The 21,351-nt window shown below is 48.9% G+C and overlaps 2 protein-coding genes across 2 annotated transcripts in view; one reads left to right on the forward strand and one right to left on the reverse strand.

The window, feature by feature from the left end:
• The first annotated feature begins 896 nt into the window (after positions 1-896).
• Positions 897-19,732, forward strand: CYB5R2 (cytochrome b5 reductase 2). The gene is given in 10 exon segments (XM_030762635.2): positions 897-911; positions 2,629-2,772; positions 3,026-3,098; positions 5,855-5,961; positions 6,237-6,366; positions 6,981-7,064; positions 7,776-7,861; positions 8,984-9,083; positions 9,966-9,974; positions 9,977-19,732. Coding segments are annotated over 10 exon segments (909 nt in total). The 3' UTR covers positions 10,138-19,732.
• The window catches only part of PPFIBP2 (PPFIB scaffold protein 2), a 116,375-nt gene continuing 110,847 nt past the window's right edge, over positions 15,824-21,351 (reverse strand). The window contains exon 24 of the mRNA XM_022563242.3: positions 15,824-20,223. Within this exon, the coding sequence (XP_022418950.2) occupies positions 20,155-20,223 (69 nt within the window). The 3' untranslated portion in view covers positions 15,824-20,154. The remainder of the gene's footprint in view (positions 20,224-21,351) is intronic.

Genomic DNA, 21,351 nt, shown 5'->3' on the forward strand with positions numbered 1-21,351 from the left:
GTCCTTATTTCTGGTGTGTTTCCAGCTTCCCAGTGGCCTCTTCCTAGGGTTGGTAGCAACACAGATCCCACAGGATCTGGTCCACACCAAGTTGTCTAGGCACTCTAACTGAAATCTGAACCAATCTTCACAGGGGCTGGAAGGGGAGATGCTGTCTAAGAGGGCCCTAGTTATAAAGTCCCCTCTAAGTTAGCAAGTAGACGTTTCCAGGCCTACTGTGGGACTGTAGGAGATACCCAATGTAGGTGAGTGCTTTCAGCGAGCAGTCCTCGGAGATAGGGTAAAGGAGGAATGGGTTATAAATAAGCATTCTCTAATCAGATAAATTGCTCGGAGAGCCTCTCTGGCAGTCAAGGAGCCTTGTTCAAAAAGGGCTTGACCCTGCTTGGTTACAGGCAATCAAGCAGGGAGGCCGAATGCCCATTTGGAATGTGTGCAGTTCTCTATACTCTCAGCTGCAAGGACCCAAGGACTTGGGATGATTTGGGTGTCCTCTTCTTCCTTCTCTGGCTAGATGGTAATTTTCCTGAAATCTGGCAAAAATAAGAATTTTAAAGGGTTTGTGTCTCAGAGGAAGGATCCCCTAGGGATCTGTGATAGAGGTAATGGGGAGAGACCTACCCAACAGAGCCATATACCCTGCCCCAGGATGGCAAGTTAGGGCAAGACGAACCAATACAGAAGATGTGCTTTTGGATTTTTGACTATATCCTAGAGTCGGCAGTGCTGGAGGGGTCAGGGCTGTGAGTGTGTTTTACAGTGTGCCAGCTTACACGGACATTTGCTTCCAGCCGGCAGGATACCTAGTGCTCATCTACCCTGGTCCGTCACCGACTTATCCTTTCACAGGAGTCTTCCAGTGGAGAGCGCCCTAGTGGCCTTTAAGTGCTCGACCCATGCCCACAGTTGTGGTAAGTATTTCCCAGAACATCAGGGCAAACAAGACCACACAGAACAGAGATTGAAGTTTCACCCTTATCAAGAACAGAGACTAGGGCTTACGTTGCACACACAAAACAAAGATGTTCTTACCATGTGGGGGCCTGGAGGGCTTCCCGTCCAGTCCATTCAGGCAAACAATTGTCCAATCTCGCCTCCCCCGTTATCAGAGCATTGGCTCAATTTAGACAACCAACCGTCCAGTCCAGTCTTCTCGGCAGAGGTCTGGCTCCAACCACGTGGCCAGGATCCTTTCCCTTAATTAGCCAGCCCCTACAACTGCCATTGGCCTTATCGACTGAAGTGGGGTCAGCGCCCCCTGTGTTGGGCATCGCCTGGCTACTACACCAATCTGTAGCAAGTGTCCTTGGAGATGTGCCGGGGTGGGGGCGGGGTCTTAACCTGGGGAGCACCCCGCTTGATTCTTGGCTGCTTTTTGATCTCAGGCTTAATTTAGTAGCCTTCACTGGCTCAGGGATCCAGAATTGGAGCAAACTGGCCAGTTATTTAACTTGCCTTGTTGGCGAGTAAGCCCTGAGTTACCAGACGGAATGGGACCCCCACTGGATGCCAAAATTTGTTACCGAATTAAGTCGTATGGGCCCTGCTCCAGCCCTAGCCCAGTGGAGGCTCTCTGCCTTGGCGAGGGAGGGTTTTTTTCTGTTTGGGTTCAAGTAGGCGAATAACAAAACTCAAGCTGCGATTGACCCAGCACAGTCTTCATTCAGTGGCCAAAGAATGGAGAGGTGGGAACTAAGTTCACAGATCAAATTCTCACCCAGCTGGTGAGAGGGGTTTAAAGAGTAAAGACAATGGGAGGAGGAGTGAGGCGAGCTATGTGGAGGCATATGCGATAGTCTACAGGGGAAGGGGTGGGGCTTTTTCTGAGGGACTGGGCTGCCACCCCCTTTTTTGGTCCTTAATGTCAGGTCCTGGCCACCAATAGGTGCATCATTTAATATGCTAATGTAGTAAGATGAGACTCAGGGTGTGTTGGAGGTCAGATTCATTGCCCTATTGGTCCCAGCTGGTTCCATCTGTTTTTTTTTTCTTTTGTGTGTGTGTATAGCTTCCTTTTCTTTTCTCTGAACCCTTCAAGTTAAAAATTTATGTTCACTCCTGCTAACGGTGGGCGTTGGTGGGTTTTGAGCAAAGACCTGGAGCAGCTCTGGCAACAGAGGTACTCACCCCACCCCTACCCCTGCCCTAGCCAGACCTGGAAGAGGGGAGTGGAGGAAGCAAGCCCCATCCCTCTTAGCTCAGCAGCTAATCCCCCCTCCCTAGTTCTGTCCCTGGGGGTTGGGGCCCTCATTCCAAATTGTGTACTGGAAGCAGCGTCCTCACCCCTTCCACCTCAAGGAGGGACTACCAGGGCTTGCACCCTTGGCTGTAGCCAGGATAGAGGCAGATGGGCAGGAAAGGCCTGGTGACATTAGCACTCCTGAGCCATCGGACTGGGAGTTTAAAGCATCCCTCCTGTCTAATCTGTAGCTGGCCCCTCCCAGCCTCCAGGTCCACCGTAGGCTGAGCCTGCCTTCTAGTTTAGTACCTTTACCTCTGCCTAGTTTCTTTTAGGCACAGTCCGGCTTCATACATGCCCCTGGTGTGGAGTGGGTGCTGCTGGGCCTGAGAGCTGTCCTGCCCGGGGCAGGCAGGACCTGAGGTGCCCTGCTCACATGTGTCTGGTAGGACACGTCCCTGCTCCTCGCCATCACTGTTATTGGGATCACTGTGCTCCTGTTGGCCCTGAAGAACAAGAATGTAAAGAAGAGGCGTCCTGTCACCTTACAGCACCCTGAAGCCAAGTTCCTGCTGCCCCTGACTGAGAAAGAGGTGATGGGTCAGCCCTCCCCCTCTGCTGTCAGGGGCAGGATGGGGGGGGTGATGTGAGAGGAAGACAAAGCGGTGGGGAATGTGTTGGCTGGGGAGGCCAGGGCAGTGGGATGGGCATTCCATGGCTTCTAGTTTGCTCCCCACTGCCACTGTCTGTGTATGTGTGCTGGGAGCTCCTTTCCCAGGCATCTGAGCTGCCCAGCAAAGCTTCCAGAAAGCTGACAGAGCCTGCCTCTGTTTTCTGTTTTATTAGCAAATCAGCTACAACACTCGGAGGTTCCGCTTTGGACTGCCCTCGCCGGACCATGCCTTAGGGCTTCCTGTAGGTGAGTGGAGTTTGGTGTCATCACCAGGACCTGGGCCTTGTGGGCACTCTGCTCCTATCAGAAACTCAGCTGAGGTGTAGAGGTTGCCCTGCTACCTTTCCTGAGCCACATAAGTTCAAAGAGGTAGGGAGATAGGCTTAGGGACAGTCCATTCCCTTTCTCATTGTTCCATTGGGGCTGACACAAAAGCAATATCTTAATGAGCATTGAAAAGAACTGAGTCTAGAGTCAGAAGGTCTAAGATCCCATTGCCAGCTCCTTGCTGGGCTATCTTAAGCAAGTCCCTCAACCTCTCTGAGACTCTGTCTATGACATGGGGTTTCCCAGGCCTGTCTGCTACTTGCATTGTTGTGAGAATTAAGTGACTGATGGATGTGAAAATTCAGAAACTGTAAAGTGCTGTGCACTTAGGACGGATGGGAGGAATTGATGTTCCCCTACTGTCAAGAGAAAGGCCCAGAAGGTTTGGAGGGGCAGGAGGGGGTTGGTGCCCTTCCCCTCCAGTACGTGGATTCTCAGCAGGGGCCTCAGACTCATGCACGAAAGGAGGGACCATTGTGGGTATGAGCCCTAGCAGTCCTAGAGTTCCGAGTTATCCCGTTTCTAACCTGTACCACCACCAGGTGGCTGAGTCAGTCTTAGCACTCTGCTAGGCCCACAGCCTGAAACTTTGTGCTGCTTGCCTTCCTGGTGGAGATCCGCATCCATAGCCTACGTGTCCTGGGTACATGGGACAAAAGCTTGACGTCACCTCTTCAGGTGATGAAATTACCCACTAGGCAGCCAGCCTGGCCCCTGAGCCTCCTTGCTGCTTCCTCTGTCCCTTTTCATCCGTGAGGGCTGGGTGTCAGCCTGCCTTCCAGCCCTCTGCCCGGCTGGTGACACCAGCCCTATTGGCAAGAAGGCTGAAGAATAAAACCTCTGAGAAACAGAATTTCTTAGAAACTGTCATGACCCACTCTCTCCTCAGCCCTGGTGTGGGCAGTGCACAGTCAGTGCACAAGGTAATTTAGAGGCTTCTGGGAGAGTCTGCTGTGGAGGCTCGGAGATCGCTTATGCTTGCCAGCCCTGCTGAAATGAAGCTGGTTAGAGATGCAGTCTGCGGGACCAGCCGGGCAGCCCCGTTTTCTCTGAGGTTGCTGCCAGGCCAGGCCCAGGTTGGCTGCATCTGAAAGAGGCTTTCTAAGGTTTCCAGTATCAGATGAGTTCTCAGCAGGAAGCTGCCACAGGTGTTTATTCCTGGGTATCCCTGGTTCCCAGCCAGGGCATAGCCAGAGTCATTGAGCCTGTCCTTTCTTTTTTTTAATTTTATGGAAGTACAGTTGATTTACAATGTTGTGTTAATTTATGCTGTACAGCAAAGTGACACAGTTATATATATATATATATTCTTTTTCATATTCTTTCCCATTATGGTTTGTCACAGGATATTCAATATAGTTCCCTGTGCTATACAGTAGGACCTTGTTTATCCATCCTAAGCCTGTCCTTTCTTAACCCAGAGCGTTTGCACCTCAGGCTTCGGGGCCCCTCAAAGACTGGGTTTTGCCCCTGCAGTGCCCCCTCCTCCTTTTCCTCCTTCCCTCCCTCCTGCCCTTCTCCTGCCCCTTTTCCCTGGGTCTCTGCTCTGTCTGCATATGGTCTCTCTCTGTCCTGTGCACACACAGCTTCTACCCCCTCAGATACTCTGGCTCAGAACTTCCTCTTGCCTTTGTCTCTTGGCATCCCTTTTTTTTTTTAATTTTTTTTTTTTTTTGCGTTACGTGGGCCTCTCACTGTTGCGGCCTCTCCCGTTGTGGAGCACAGGTTCCGGACGCGCAGGCTCAGCGGCCATGGCTCACGGGCCTAGCTGCTCCGCGGCATGTGGGATCTTCCCAGACCGGGGCACGCACCCGTGTCCCCTGCATCGGCAGGCGGACTCTCAACCACTGCGCCACCAGGGAAGCCCCTTGGCATCTCTTGATTGCAGCTTCTGCCCTCACCACTAATTGCCTTAGTCACTGAAGTCTCCCATGTTGGATGCAGCAGAAATCTGAGTGGCCTAGCCCATCATGTGACACTGGATCATGGAGTCATGATCCGCAGGTCTCTGGCCACCCTGGTCTGTTCATGTCTACCCTGGGGGGACAGAATTACATGGTTCAAAGCTTCACTGCTGCCCTTCAGCAGAGCCATGGGCCAGGGAGACACAGTGCTGCTGCTGGAACTCATGGTCCATGGATGTCTAAATCCTGGAGCCCTGCATACCTGTGAGACCAGGCCTGCTCCATGCCAGGGGACAGGATACAGATGAGGGAGCTGTGATTCATTCATAGACCCCAGTAATACATACAGTTTAGGAAGAAATGACTTTACGAAGGCAACATACTTTGCTTTAAAAAGGAAACACTTTTCTGTAATTTTTAATGCTCAGCCTCCAACTTTAATTAGCTCTTCCTGCCCCACAGAGCACTTTGACACGGTAAGCCTGCACCGACAGTAGGCTTCCTGTGTGTGAAGCTCACAGCTACGCTCTGATGGAGTCAGGGCAGGTATATGGGCTGAAGTGACTTGTCCAGGCTTGCACATGGAGTGATAAGGGCAGGCCTAGGATCTAGGCATCCTGGACTTGGGCTCCTTCCCTGCTTGGCCCTCCTCCCATGCACCCTGTCGCGCTATGCACCCCCTCCGCCACCAAAGCTCAGTCCTTTAGAGAAATCCTTGGTCCTGTTTAGGCTGGCCCTGCTCAGTCTTAACATTTGGTGCCTTTTCTGTAGGTAACTATGTTAATCTCTTGGCCAAAACTGACGGTGTGTTGGTGGTCAGGGCTTACACGCCTGTGTCCAGTGATGAGGATCTAGGCTTTGTGGACTTAATTATCAAGGTAAATGATGCCCACCATGTCCAGCTGCCTCACCGTCACAAGCTTGTTCAGGGTGGCGGGTGGAGAAGGGGCACGTGCCCTGGACAGGGCTTCCCAGCGATGTCATTTAACAGTGAAGCTGTTGACCTAGTGAAGTCTTCAGGTGTTGCTTTAGAGCAACCGTGAGTGCAGAGGATTTGCTCTCCCTGGTTTCTGGTAGCAAGTGTATTCTTGAGTTGTGTGTGGCTGTGGCCTCAGGGCTGAAGGTGTGAAAACCATGCTGCCTTATTTTTCAGATCTACTTCAAAAATGTACACCCTAATCATCCAGAAGGGGGGAAGATGACTCAGTACTTGGAGAACATGAAAACTGGGGACACCATCCTTTTTCAAGGGCCATCCGGGCGCCTGTTCTATCATGGGTCAGGTACTGGGGGGTTCACACTGGGCCTCCAGCTAGGAGGAAGAAGATGCCTATGGTTGTTCCATTGTTCTAGAAAGCTCCTCAGATTTGAGTCACATGGGCTTGTCCTTGAAGTCTTCATACATTCATTCACACACCCACTTTATGAGATTATAAGCTTCCTGAAGGTAAGGGAGTGATTTGGTGTTTCCTCATCACTGTATCTCCAGCACAATGCCTGATGCACGAAAGGCACTTGCTGTTGCTGAAAAATGGAGGGTGGGTGGATGGATGGATGGAATGCACACTCATCCATTTGCTCACACGCTCATCACTTGTTCGCTGCTGTGGGCGAGAGAGTTGTGTGACACTCCATGTTAACTTCAGCCTGTCTTTCTCCTTCCTCAGAAGAGAAGGTGCAGTTATTCCCCCAAGGATGCCCAGGCTCTACTCCCACTTTGGGCCCCGGTGGACCAGGGCTGGCTAAGGAGGCCACTCTGGCTTGCTCCTCTGGTTTAAAATGGCATAGCCACTCGCTTAGGTGGACTTGCTTCCTGGGAGGCCCAAGGAACTCAGTGACGTTTTGCGGGCTCTCAGTCAAGAGCCGTAGACATCAGAAGTATCCTCTGTGTTTTCAGGGAAGTTTGCGTTCAAACCATAAAAAACGAGTGAGCTTGAAAATAAACTGGTCCATCACCTGGGAATGATTGCTGGGGGCACAGGTAAGAGGCTACTGGGGGCTTCATCCACAGGGTGAGCCCTGAGACCTTTCTGACTTTGGAGTCATTTGGTCCTAGAAGGGGTGATGTGAGAGATTCCTTCCCTGGCTCTTTGAGATGGGGATGCAGGGCCAATGACAGGTCTTGACACTGACCCTGGATGCCCTGCTCCCCTTAACCAACATGCTGGCTGCCCCACGAGCCCCTGGAGCCTCTAAGGTGAGGCTGGGGGCCAGGCTGGGCAGGGCCACACAGGCCCCAAGGGCTCCTGGATCCTGTTCAAGCCTGATGCTCCCCATCCCTTGAAAATGAATGCCTGAAAAATGAGAACAAACGTGTAAGGAGAACAACGTGCCAGGCACCGTAACGGGCATTTTTTAAACTATCACATTTACTTGCCATTAAATCTGTTTTACAAATGACACTGAAGAGCTCAGACAGGTGCCTGACTCACCTTAGTCAGACAGTTAGGGAGCTAGATGTGAAATGCAGTCGTTTCAAAGCCAGTGCTGCCATGTGAAAATGAGAAGTGCTTTCGATGGATTGTTGCATTAGAAGGGAAAACCAAAATGAAGGGTGGTTCTGCCCTGAGTTCTGGGGACAGAAGTGAGAGAAGTAATCGGGGCCAAGGGAACTTGTGAAGCTGCTGCAGACCACAGACGGTGAGCACCAGAGGGGGAAGGAAACCCGGCCTGCCTGCCAGCTGTGTTTCAGGGGTTACGCCCCTGCTGCAGCTCATCCGCTGCATCACCAAGAAGCCCAGCGACAAGACCAGGATGTCCCTTGTCTGTGCCAACCAGGTCAGTTCTGCTGAGTCAGCCTTGAGCGAGGAAGGAAAGTTCCACTGTTTGCTGAGCTGGCCTCTGCATTCTTTTCCTCCCCACTCCCCATGTCATGCTGCTCGGGCGCCTGCAGCTATGGGAGGGCTCACTGGCCTCAAGTAGGGCTGCTGGCAGCCATAGAAGCTGAGTCCAGGCCTGTTTTTCCGTTTGTTTTTGTTTTTTAACTCTGTCTCCCCAAACAACCATAAGCACTAAGCTTTCCTTCTTTCTTTAATATATAATTCTGTGCTTTTCCCAGTGTAAAATCATAGAAGCCTTGCCCTTAGTGGAAATTTCAGAAAATACGGAAGCATATAAATAATTTACTTCTTTTTTTGTTTGCTCTATACATGCTATATATTCACAATTATATATATATTGTTTTTCATTTTTAGTTTTTTTACTCAACATTACCACACAGGCATTTTCTTCTCATTAAAACTCTTTATAAGTATTTTCATCAGTCTATATCAAGTCGCACCATCATTACTAATCTCCTCCATTCAGGTTGTTTTCAGTTTTCACAGTTAAAATGATACAGTGATGAATAATTGTGCCTAGGCTTAGATTATTTTGTTAAACAGAATCGCAGAAGTGGAATTGTTGGGACAAGGATCGTGACGAGTTTTACGGTCCAGGTCTTGTGTGCAGCATCTCTGAGCCTGCAACAGATCTTTTGGCTTTGTGCACTTTCCCCAGCGGAGGCTATAGCCTCTGTCTTCCTCTGCTGTAGCTCTCCAGTGCCATAGATTATATATATCGTGTCATATATCACTGCCTTAGCTGCTCGCATTCCCTGCAGGAGATCCTGGGCCAGTCCGGTTTGCCTTGCCTGGCGCTCAGAGTGGATGGAGGAGCTGGGCTGGGACCCCCAGTGTTCAGACACAGCCTTCCAGCTGGAGGGCAGTCACCCAACGCCTCCCTCCACCAGAGGGCGTTTGTTGTGTCGGAGCCTCAGCAGAACTCTTTGGCCCAGAGTCTGCAGGGAGCACTCAAGCTAGAGTAGGGTGGCCGGGGTGGGAACGTGCTGACCTGTGTACTGAGTCTGGGGAACAAGCAGGATGCCCTGGAGGGGTGAGGCTCGTGTTGCTTCTTTTCTAGACACAGGAGGAGATCTTGGTGAGAAAGGAGCTTGAAGAAGTTGATAGAACTCACCCAAAGCAGTTCAACCTGTGGTACACCCTGGACAGGCCTCCTGTTGGTAAGGTCCCCGTTGTCCCCACCGTGGGTCAGCTCCAACCCTTGACCCAGTCAGGGGCCAGTCCTTGGGTTGGTTGGTTCTGGGCTGGGTGGCTGAGGCCTTGGACTATGTCTCTACTTGGGAAATGCAGGAATTTGAGGGAGAGAGGATTTGGGATGACCTGCTTGTAAGGGCGGTAGAGGGTAGGTGTCCGATATCTCAGCGGCACTCCACGCACTACTGTGAACGTCAGGGGGGACCCTGAGGCCCCGGGCCACCCTGAACACCCACTCCACACGGCATCCCACAGAGCCATCACTCACACTGCCTCCTGTACGGCCACTGACCCTTTCACCCTGCACCCCGCACCTCACCTAGGACAGCAGTCCTCATAAGCTGAGCCCTGGCCGCCACCGCACACGCCGCACCCCGCAGAGCCCTCACGCTGACAGGCTGCCTCTCCCACTCAGCGCTGAGCTGTGCCTGCCTCGTCGTACAGCTCACTGCCCAGCAGAGGGCGCCACCCAAACGAGCCAGTCCCCAAACAACCACAGCACCCTCTGCCCGGCACAGCTCCTGCTCACGGCCTCGATTCACGCCGCACCCGGGTGCATCTGTCTCAGGGTGGCGTTCACCCACGCCGGTGCTTACAGCAGACAGACACCAGCCAGGGACTCAGAGCCCCAGCAGTGAGCCTGGGGTCTGGGGTAAGTACTGAAAAGGGCTCTCTGGGCCCCCCGCGTCCTCTACTCCCAGCTTTCTGCGGAGAGCAGTAGTGCAGATGTCTAAGCCTCGGCGCATAGCCTTGTGTTCCTCTTCCCGGCTTGAGGGAGGGCGGGCAGGGGGCCTGGGCTCAGGGACGCAACCTGGCCCCCGCAACAGCTTTTTTCTGCTTAATCTCAGGCTGGAAGTACGGTCAGGCTTCATTACTGAGGACACGATCAAAGAGCATCTCCCTCCTCCTGGGAGGTTCTCGTTCATCCTGGTGTGTGGCCCACCACCCCTGATCCAGAGAGCCGTGCACCCTAACTTGGAGAAACTGGGTTACACCAAGGACATGATTTTCACCTACTAATGCCTCCCTTGCTCTTAGCAAATTTGCCTAGTCCCGTTCATGTTTCACAGTGAGCTCAGCTTCACCATGTTATACTGGGAAGTGTTCAGAAGTCCCTCGTAATGCATCTTTGTGTATGCTGGCGCTCCTTCCTCTCTAAAGTAGCTTCTGAGGCCTCCTTGCTTGAAGAGCCTTGAAGGAATTCCATTTCAGTATCTTTTTCCATAGTTTACTGAAATAAAATTCAGTGCAAAGCAGATAGCCATTGAGTGTGGCTCTGTGGGGGACCTGCCAGACAGGTAGAAGGCCTTGGCCTGCCCCACATGTGAATTGGCATCTTGTGTCCTTGGGGGGGTCACAATGGTCAAAAATACTGGGGCAGAACTCCAGGAGAATCCAAGGGGGGTTGTGTCAACTCCCAATTTCTCTTTAACCCCTCTTTCTAGAGTGTTGTTTTTAAGGGCACACCTATCAGAGGGCTCAGGCACCCTCCATGTGCACTCTTTCTTCTCTTGTAGGAGACCCTTGAAATGGAAATGGTGTTAAAAATACACACCGGCAATAGTCAACGTGGGCTCCAAGAATCCTGGACTCACCACACTTTACACCACAAATGGAGGTAAGGGGCGCTTCTTTGTTAAGGATCCTCTAAATGCCAGGCCCAATTCTGGTGTGGTCAGGTAGGGGCGGTTAGTACAGAAGCTTCTGAACTTGCAAACAAAATTATGTTCCTGAGGCTATTCCTTAAATCGTTCATATTTATTGCAAAGGGTATAAGTGTTCACTATCACCATCTGTTGTTTGTGGTCAGGATGACATGCTGTTGCTTTGTCATCTGTGCCTGGATAAAAACACTTATGCTCTTGATTTTTTTTTATTACTTCTGCTCTTGAAGTATAGTTGATTTATAATGTTTCAGGTGTACAGCAAAGTGATTCAGTTGTGTGTGTGTGTGTGTGTATATATATATATTCTTTGTCAGATTCTTTTCCATTATAGGTTTTTACAGGGTATTGCATATAGCTCCCTATGCTATACAGTAGATCTTTGCTATTTTATATATAGTGGTGTGTACCTGTTAATCCCAAATTCCAAATTTATCCCTTCCCTCCCTTTCCCCTTTGGTAACCATAAGTTTGCTTTCTATGTCTGTGAGCCTATTTCTGTTTTGTGAATAAGTTCATTTATATCATTTTTCTAGAATGCACATATAAGTGAGATCATATGATATTTCTCTTTCTCTTACTTCATTTAGTATGTTGCTGCAAATGGCATTATTTCATCATTTTTAATGGCTGAGTAATATTCCATTCATCTGTTGATGGACATTTAGGTTGCTTCCATGTTTGCCTTGTGTAAATAGTGCTATGAACACTGGGGTGCATGTATCCTTTTGAATTAGAGTTTTCTCCAATATATGACCAGGAGTGGGATTGCGGGAACATATGGCAACCCTATTTTTAGTTTTTTTGAGGAACCTCCATACACTTCTCCATAGTGGCTGCAGCAATTTACATTCCAAGCAACAGTGTAGGAGGGTTCCCTTTTCTCTACACCCTCTTCAGCATTTATGATTTGTAGATATTTTGATGATGGCCATTCTGACCAGTGTGAGGTGGTACCTCATTGTAGTTTTGATTTGCATTTCTCTAATAATTAGTGATGTCGAGCATCTTTTCATGGGCCTGTTGGCCTTTTATATGTCTTCTTTGGAGAAATGTCTATTTAGGTCTTCTGCCCATTTTTTTGATTTTTTTTTTTTTTTTTTGATATTGAGCTGTATGAGCTGCTTGTATATTTTGGAAATTAAGTCTTGTCGCACCATTTGCAAATATTTTCTCCCATTCTGTAGGTTGTCTTTTTGTTTATGGTTTCCTTTGCTGTGCAAAAGCTTTCAGGTTTAATTAGATCCCATTTGTTTATTTTTGCTTTTGTGTCCATTACTCTAGGAGATGGATCCAAAAAAATATTGTTGCGATCCATGTCAAAGACTGTCTTGCCTATGTTGTCCTCTAGGAGTTTTATAGTATCTGGTCTTACATTTAGGTCTTTAATCCGTTTTGAGTTTATTTTTGTTTATAGCGTTAGAGAATATTCTAATTTCATTCTTTTACACGTCAGTGTCCAGTTTTCCCAGCACCATTTATTGAAGAGACTATCTTTTCTTCATTGTCTATTCTTGCCTCCTTTGTCATAGATTAATTGACCATAAGCATGTGGGTTTATTTATGGGCTTTCTATCCTGTTCCATTGATCTATGTATCGTTTTTTTTTGCCAGTATCAAACTGTTTTGATTACTGTAGCTTTGTAGTATGGTCTGAAGTCAAGGAGCGTGATTCCTCCAGCTGCACTCTTCTTTTTCAAGATTGTTTTGGCTATTCAGGTTCTTTTGTGTTTCTGGATGAATTTAAAAATTTTTGTTCCAGTTCCGTGAAAAATGCCATCAGTAATCTGATAGGGATTGTACTGAATCTGTAGATTGCCTTAGGTAGTATGGTCATTTAAACAATACTGATTCTTCCAATCCAAAAACACGGTATGTCTTTCCATCTATGTCATCCTCGATTTCTCTCATCAGCCTACCAGTTTTCACAGTACAGGTCTTTTGCTTCCTTAGCTGGGCTTACTCCTGGTTATTTTATTCATTTTGTTGCAGGGGTGAATGGGATCATTTCCTTAATTTCTCCTTCTGATATTTCATTGTTAATGTATAGAAATGCAACAGATTTCTGTGTATTAATTTCGTATCCTGCAACTTTACTGAATTCATTGATGACTTCTAGTAGTTTTCTGGTGACACCTTTAGTATTTTCTATGTATAGTATCATGTCATCTGCAAACAGTGATGGTTTTTCTTCTTCCTTTCCAATTTGGATTCCTTTAATTTCCTTTTCTTCTCTGATTGCTGTGGCTGGGACTTCCAAAACTATGTTGAGTAAAAGAGGTGAGAGTGGACATCCTGGTCTTGTTCCTGATCTTACAGGGAGTGCTTTTAGTTTTTCACTGTTATGATGTTAGCTGTGAGTTTGTCATATATGGCCTTTATTTTGTTGAGGCATGTACCCTCTATGCCCACTTTCTGGAGAATTTTTATCATAAATGGATGTTGAATTTTATCAACAGCTTTTTCTACATCTGTTGAGATGATTGTATGGTTTTTATTCTTCAATTTGTGAATGTGGTGTATCACAATGATTGATTTGTGGATATTGAAAAATCCTTGCAGCCCTCAGATAAATCCCCTTGATTATGGTATACAATCCTTTTACTGTATTGTTGGAGTAGGTTTGCTAGTATTTTGTTGAGGATTTTTGCATCTATGTTCATCAGCAATATTGGTTTATAATTTTTTTTGTGATATTTTTGTCTGGTTTTCGTATCAGGGTGATGGTGGCCTCATAGAATGAGTTCAAAAGTGTTCCTTTTTCTCCAGTTTCTTGGAGAATAGTTTCAGAAGGATAGGTGTTATCTCGTCTCTAAATGTTTGATAGAGTTCACCTGTGAAGCCATCTGGTCCTGGACTTTTGTTTCTTGGGAGTTTTAAAATTACTGATTCTATTTCAGTACTGGTAATTGGCCTGTTCATATTTTCTATTTCTTCCTGGTTCAGTCTTGGGAGATTGTACCTTTCTAAGACTTTGTCCATTTATTCTAGCTTGTCCATTTTATTGGCACATAATTGCTCAGAGTAATCTCTTATGATCCTTCGTATTTCTGTGATGTCAGTTGTAACTTCTCCTTTTTAGCATATCTAAGTTTATGGATTTGAGTCCTCTCCCTTTTTTTCTTCATGAGTCTGGCTAAAGGTTTATCAATTTTGTTTATCTTCTCCAAGAACAAGCTTTTAACTTCATTGATCTTTGCTCTGATCTTTATGATTTCTTTCCTTCTACTAACTTTGGATTTTGTTTCTTCTTCTTTCTCTGATTGCTTTAGGTGTAATGTTAGGTTGTTTATCTGAGATTTTTCTTGTTTCCTGAGGTAAGCTTGTATCACTATAAAGTTCCCTCTTAGCACTGCTTTTGCTGCATCTCACAGGTTTTGGAATGTTGTGTTTTCATCTTCATTTGTCTCCAGGTATTGTGATTTCTTCATTGATCCATTGGTTTAGTAACAACCTCCACGTGTTTGTTTTTTACAGTTTTTTTTTTCTTGTAGTTGATTTCTAGTCTCATAGCCTTGTGGTTGGAAAAGATGCTTGATATGATTTTAATTTTCTTAGATTTACTGAGACTTGTTTTGTGGCCCAGCACGTGATCTATTCTGGAGAATGTTCTGTGTGCATTTGAAAAGAATGTGTGTGTAGTCTGCTGCTTTCGGGTGGAATGCTCTATAAATATAAATTAAGTCCATTTGGTCTAATGTGTTATTTAAGGCCTGTGTTTCCTTATTTTCTGTCTGGATGACCTGTCCATTGATGTAAGTGGGGTGTTGAGGTCCACTATTGTTACTATCAATCTCTCTTTTTATGTTTGTTACCATTTGCTTTATATGTTGAGGTGCTCCTATGTTGGGTGCATATATACTTACAATTGTTATATCTGCTTCTTGGATTGATCTCTTGATCATTATGTGGTGTCCTTGTCTCTTTTAACAGTCTGTTTTGGCTGATCTAAATACTGCTACTCCAGCCTTCTTTTGATTTCCATTTGCATGGAATACCTTTTTGCCTCCACTCCCTTTCAGCCTGTATGTGTCTCTAGATCTGAAATGAGCCTCTTGTAGGCAGCAAATGTGTGGACCTTGTTTCTGTGTCCATTCAGTCACTAAGTGTCTTTTGGTTGGAGCATTTACTCTATTTACATTTAACGTAGTTATCAATATGAATGTTCTCATTGCCATTTTGTTAATTGCTTTGGACTTATTTTTGTAGGACTTTTTTCCCTTTCTTCTTTTGCTCTCCTGTGACTTGATGCCTGTTTGGATTCCTTCTTCTATTTTGTGTGTATTTCTATTATAGATTTTTGGTTTGCAGTTACCTTGAGGTTTTTGTATAGCAGTCTGTATGTATACATAATTGTTTTAAGTTGCTGATCTTACTTTCAAATGCACTTTAAATACGCTGCAGTTGTACTCTCCCCACCCTCACAATTACTCTGAGATCGTATTTTACATCTAATTGTTTTGTTTATCCCTTGCTTATTGTGGATACAGATGGTTTTACCACTTTTGTTTCTTAACGTCCCTGCTAGCTTTGTGTGTGACTGATTTCCTACCTGTACCGTATGTTTGCCTTTACTGGTGAGCTGTTTCATTCCATAATTTTCATGTTTCCTGTAGTGGCCTTTTCTTTTTTTCCCTAGCGGAGTTCCTTTAACATTTGTTGTAAAGCTAGTTTGGTGGTGCTGAATTTCTATAAAGTTTTCGATTTCTCCTTCAAATCTGAATGAGAGCCTTGGTGGGTAGAATATTGTTGGTTGTGTTTTTCCCTTTCAACACTTTTTAAATATATCTTGCCACTCCCTCCTGACCTGCAGAGTTTCTGCTGAAAATAGCTGATAGTTTTATGGGCATTCCTTCATATGTTATTTGTTGCTTTTCCCTTGGTGCTTTTAGTATTCTCTTGTCATTTTGCTTCGTGTCTTGGTGTGTTTCTCTTTGGGTTCATCCTGTATGGGACTCTGCACTTCCTGGACTTGGGTGACTGTTTCCTTTCCCAGGTTAGGGAGGTTTTCAGCTATTATCTCTTCAAATATTTTCTCAAACCCTTTTGGGACCCCTATAATGCAAATATTAGTGTACTTGATGTTGTCCCAGCAGTGCACATCCTATCCTCTTTTCATTCTTTTTCCTTTTTTTCTGTTCAGCAGTAGTGATTTCCTCTACTGCCTCATTTTGTCTATGTTGCTATTTGTATTATGTATGTGGTAAGTTAGTTATGTTTCTCAACCTTGGAGAGGTGGCCCTCTGTAGGAGGCATCCTATGTGTCCCAGCAGTGCACATCCCTCTTGTCACCCAAGCCATATGCTCTAGGGTTCCCCCTAAGAGAGCTGTGTGGATCCTTCTGTTGTGGTAGACTGACCATGGAGGCAGCTTGGGAGGCTTGGTTGAGCCCTAGTCTGGTTGGTTGTGAAACCCTAGGGTCCTCTGGGGCTAGCAGTGGCTCACTGGTGGGTGGAGTCAGAGTCCCAAAGACTCTGGGGCTGCTGCCCACCCACTGGCAGGTGAAGCCAGGTCCTGGGGTTAGTGCCAGATCCTGGCAGTCAGAGCTGTTTCCTGGGGTCTAGCTGAAGCGCCCAGGGACCCCAGAGCTTATTTGTGGAAGGGGCACCAGTTCCTGACACAGTTGAATACGGGGTCCTGAAGGTTGCATTGGTCTGCTAGTGGGCAGGGCCAGGGCCCAGCTGGTCCCAGGGTAGGGTCTGGCCTGTGTTGGGGAACCAGTTTTCTTGCTTCAGGTGTCTGCCACCTGGTGGTTGAGGCTGGTCTAGAGGTTTGTGCAGGCTTCCTGGTAGGAGGGGCCAGTGCCTGTCCAGTGGTGAGTGGAGCTGGGTCTTGGCCCTCTGGTGGGCAGGACTGTGTCCAGCAGTAGTGAGCCCAGAGGCAGCTGTAGGCTCTTTAGTCTGTAGGCAGCCTCTCTGCTGATGGGTGAGGCTGTGTCCCCACCTAGTTAGTTTGGCCTGAGGCATCCCAGGCATTGTCACCAGTAGGCTGTCGGGCAGGGCCTGTCTTGGAGCTAATGAGCCAAGATGTCAGCTGCCAACAATCAACCATGTTCACTCTCCTGAATGCTCCCCCCAGTATGGCTGCCACCAGTGTCTGTCCCCAGGGTGAACCGCCCCCACCCCCTAGGAGACCCTTCTAGACCAGCAGGTAGGTCTGGCCCAAGCTCTTATCAAATTACTTTTGCTGTGTGTCCCTGTGCATGTGAGATTTGGCGTGTGCCCTTTGAGTGGAGTCTCTGTTTCCCCCGGTCCTATGGGGTTCCTGAAATTAAGCCCCACTGGCCTTCAAAATCAATTGCCCTGGTGGGGCTCATCTTCCCAGTGCTGGACCCCTGGGCTTGGTAGCCTGATGGGCTCAGAGCTCTTGCTCCTGTGGGAGAATCTCTGTAATATAATTATTCTCCAGTTGCCCACCTCAGCAGGGGTGGGGGGGTGTAAATGGGAGTTGATTATGTTGCAAGCCCACCCTTCCTACCTGTTTTGTTGTGGTTAGTCTCTAGCTGTAGAAGATCCCTTCTGGTAGGTTCCAGGCTTTTTCATTGATGGTTTTTCTGCAGACAGTTGTGATTTTGGGGTGCTCCCGAGAGGAGGTGAGCTCTGGGTCTTTTTATTCTTCCATCTTGGCTGCTCTCCCCCCCTGCTCTTGATTTTATATAATTCTGATAGTGAACCAGAAATATCTGTGGGGATTTTGTTCTCCAAGTTACAGATGTGGAAACTGAGGCTTAGAGATGAAATTACTATCCCCAGGTCATTCAGCCATTAGGTGGCAGGGCTGGGCTTCAAACCTGAGTTTAACGCCAAGGTGTTCCCGTTTTGCAAAAACTGGCAGAGTAGCAGCACTGCTTGAAGTTGGTGTCACGGGGTCTCTTACGCACGTGTATGTGCGTCGGAGGGTGGGGCAAAGGGACACAGGAGAGAGAGAGAGAGAGGAACATGGCTTGAGAGAATTCTGTGAAGTACAGCTCTGTAGTGCCCATGGGGTGGCCTAACACAGGCTGTCTCTCAGATGGACGGGGGGGAGGCAGCAGCTTAGCCTTCGTCTGTCCACCTGTTGAGCTCATCCTTAGTGAGTTTCCTACTCAGAGAAAGACACAATGCTGGGCACTGCACATCGAAGGTCCTACCCTCAGATGTTTTTCTTAAATACCAATCACAACCATGCTTGTCCCCTGCTTTAAACCTCTCACTGCTTTCACTAGTCCGTATCTGGACACCCTGGGTCCCCAAGATAAATTTCAGGAGCCTGGCTTACACAGCCTTTCTCGATCTGGCTCCAGCTGACCTCCCCCGATTCTTCCTTCCTTGGGCCTCCCACTCTGACCCCATTTTCTGGCCCACTGGTTCTCAGCTAGAGGTGATTTTGTCGGGAGACATTTTTGGCCTTCCTTGGGCCTCCCACTCTGACCCCATTCTCTGGCCCACTGGTTCTCAGCTAGAGGTGATTTTGTCGGGAGACATTTTTGGTTGTCCCAACTAGAGGGGTGCTATTGGCATCTAGAGGGTAGAGGGAGAGGCCAAGGATGCTGCTAAACATCCAAGAGCACACAGGACAGCCCCGAGCACAATGACTTACCCAACCCCAAATGACAGCAGTGCAGAGGTCAGGAAACTCTTCTCTCATCATACTGACCTCGGGTACTTCCTTGGATGTGCAGGGTTGTTTCAGGTCCCTCTGCCTGGAGTGCCTTTCCCCTCTGGCATACTTGAGGAAGCTGATTCATCTTTCAAAATTCAAGTAGCACCTCTCCTTGGAGCCTTTTCAGTCCTTGTCCCCAGCCCTCCATTAAAAATGACAGTTTGCTCTTTGGGGCTGTAGGCACTTCTATTGGAGCATCTGTATTGTTCAGCACACTCTTGTCTGAAACAGATCTGTACTCCCACAGTGGACCATCCCCACCCTCAGGCAAGGACCTTGACATTCATGCCTGTAGCCCCAGTGCTCCTTAGCCCAGAATGGGAGGTACTCAACCTGCACATATGAGGGAATGAGTGGATGGAGAACTTAGCATCATGGATCTCCTGGGCCATCAGAGGGCTAGGACTGGGTCTTACTCCTGTCTGTACAGGAACCCATCCATAGCAGGTGCTCAGTGAGGTTGTGTTGAGGATAGGTGTGGAAGGGGAGAAAGATGACACATTACTTCAAGGTGAGCCAGGAAGTGCTCGGGCCCAAGGTCAGCACCGTGGGACAGAGACCTCCAACCCTAACAAACACCAGCGAAGGCTTCCTGAAAGAGGCTGGGGCTGTTCTGGACCTCAGCAGGCAGGACTCAGCTTCGTGACAGAGACTAGGAGAAAAGCACATTCCACGGGGAGGGAAAGGCAGGAGCACAGGCTAGAGCGTGGAAGGCCGAAGATTCAGCTCAGGCTTTTGAACACTAATCTGTGGTAGTTGTGGAACTGAGTTCTTAGCAGGGAACAGGATGAAACAGTGCTCTGGGAAGGTCCCTCGGGGGATGGGGTGGAGAACACCTGGAGGGGACTAACTGGAAAGGAAGGGTGAGGGACCAAGTAGGAGACCCACCATGGAAATTAGATAGAGATGAGGCCAGAGCTAGAGCCGCCACAGGGAGGAAGAAGGGCCATCGCTAAGGGGGAAGGCTGGTTGGGTGGGGATTGTGTGGCCGGTACGTGTGCAGGTACCTCTCCCTGAGGTAGGGCATACCTGAGATGTGTTGCGGTGGAAATGTTGATTTGGGTGCCTGAGGGCCTTCCTCGGGGTGGCTGGGAGAGGGGGTTGCCGGTTTGATCAGACAGTTGCCTCTGAGGCTGAGAAGGGAAAGGCTTCGAAGACGCCTGTGCTCAGGTGCTGGGAGGCCCCACAGCCCTGAGACACCGGGTGGCTTGAGGACAGCGGGAAGGGAGTCCGTTACTCCTTCCCTGCTGTCACTCCAGCCAGATTCCTGGGAAAGGAAATAGAATACGCGTTTCTGTATGGAAGCAGCCCAGGAGGGGGCTTCCTACCATTTCGCCCTGCTCAGAACATTCAGAATTATTTTTCCAGCAAAGCTTTTAGGACTCACAGCCCTTCCCCTTGGGTGTAAGAACCCCCAGCTGTCACCAGGGATGGCGTGAGTCATTGAGTCTGTGCTGGCATCTCATCGCCCTCCCCACGAAAGTGGTCTGCAGTCCACGTATAAAAGTACAAAAGGTATAAAAGCTGTGACGAAGAGCACAGCACAGTTGAAGACATGTGGGCCACCTCCTGGACATCTGTTCCACAGCCCCGCTTTGTCCCGTCAGCACCCATGTTGGAGATGCCCTGCAGCCCAGCCTGGGCTCCACGGGTGGCCATGGGCCAGCTTCCCATCGAAGCAGACTCAGGCCATCAGACGTGCCTCTCCAGGCTGCCAGCGATAAGACAGTCATCACCAGTCCTCAGAGCTGGGAGCGGCCAGGCGGGAGTCGGTCAGCAGCTGGTCCTGGCTGAGCATGGTCTGAAAGGACACGGCCGAAGGCACTGTTCAACGGCGTTTTGGTCCAGGCTGCCCTGCGGCCACGATGTGGGAAGCAGCGGCGCACTGGGTGTGGCCCTGACTCCAGCGCCCTGTAAGTTCATGGTGTCCCAGGCACCCCACGTGTTGGCTCAGAATAGACAACACTGTCAACAATAAATTGCTCCTACCTTTAGAAGTAAAGTTGCTATTTCAAGGCCACCAAAGGCCTATAGAAGTGATAAGCGCAAGGCTGGGTGAACATTTCAGTGTGTGAGCCAAGAAAAAAACAAATTGAAAACAGTGATCTTGTTTGGATTCGGGGAGACCTGCCCCCTCCTTGACCATCTTGCCCTGGGATACAGCCTTCATAACCTGCCTCAGTAAATCAGCAAAGGCCTCAACGGGCTGGACGCTGTGGCCGGTGGGCACAGTGCTGGGGCTGTCTAGGAACTGTGAGGCCCTGGAAGGCACAGGGCCTCAACAATGTAAATCTTTTTCGTGACTGGCCTTTTACCACCAGCTCCGGGCTGCCTAGCAGCCTTGCAAGGAGGATATTAGCCCTGCTTGACAGATAGGGGAGCCAGGGCTCGGAGAGAGAGTGACTTGCCCGAGGTCCCAGACAGGGACCAGGTCAGCCTCCCTCCAGAGTGCCTCCTCTCCCCTGGTCCAAGCTGCTTCATATGGTATGGCTTGTCCCCGCTGGACATGCCAGGATGTGCTCACGTGCCTGTGGTGTCCATGAAGCCAGAGGCATGATTGATAGGAAATATATGTCTCATGGATGGAGAGAGCAGAGCAGTGGCCACCAAGCCAGGGGCGAGGCCTGGGCTTTGGGCTGACGCGGCAGGTGACCCAGAGCTGCTGAGCATCTTGGTCTCCTCAGCAGCCTGGGGCCTGGGAAGAGGGCCTGAGACCTAGCACAGCTTAGCTGGCTTCAGCTCAAGGCTGGCAGCAGGCCAACAGAGAAGGCCTCTGGGCTGCCTTCCGTCCCGGCTGGTTCAGGCTCCAGCCCCCGGCCCCATCTGCTCTCCGCCAGCAGAGGCCCTGACGCCACAGGCTCTGGAGTAGGCCCGGGGGCTGCCCAGCACCACCCCCAAACTCCCGGGGCCTCCCCAGCACCTGTCCTAC

This window comes from Delphinapterus leucas, chromosome 7 (genome assembly GCF_059928025.1).
Source record: "Delphinapterus leucas isolate spDelLeu-1000000601 "Yukka" chromosome 7, BTC_Dleu_Yukka2, whole genome shotgun sequence".
NCBI lineage: Eukaryota > Metazoa > Chordata > Mammalia > Artiodactyla > Monodontidae > Delphinapterus > Delphinapterus leucas.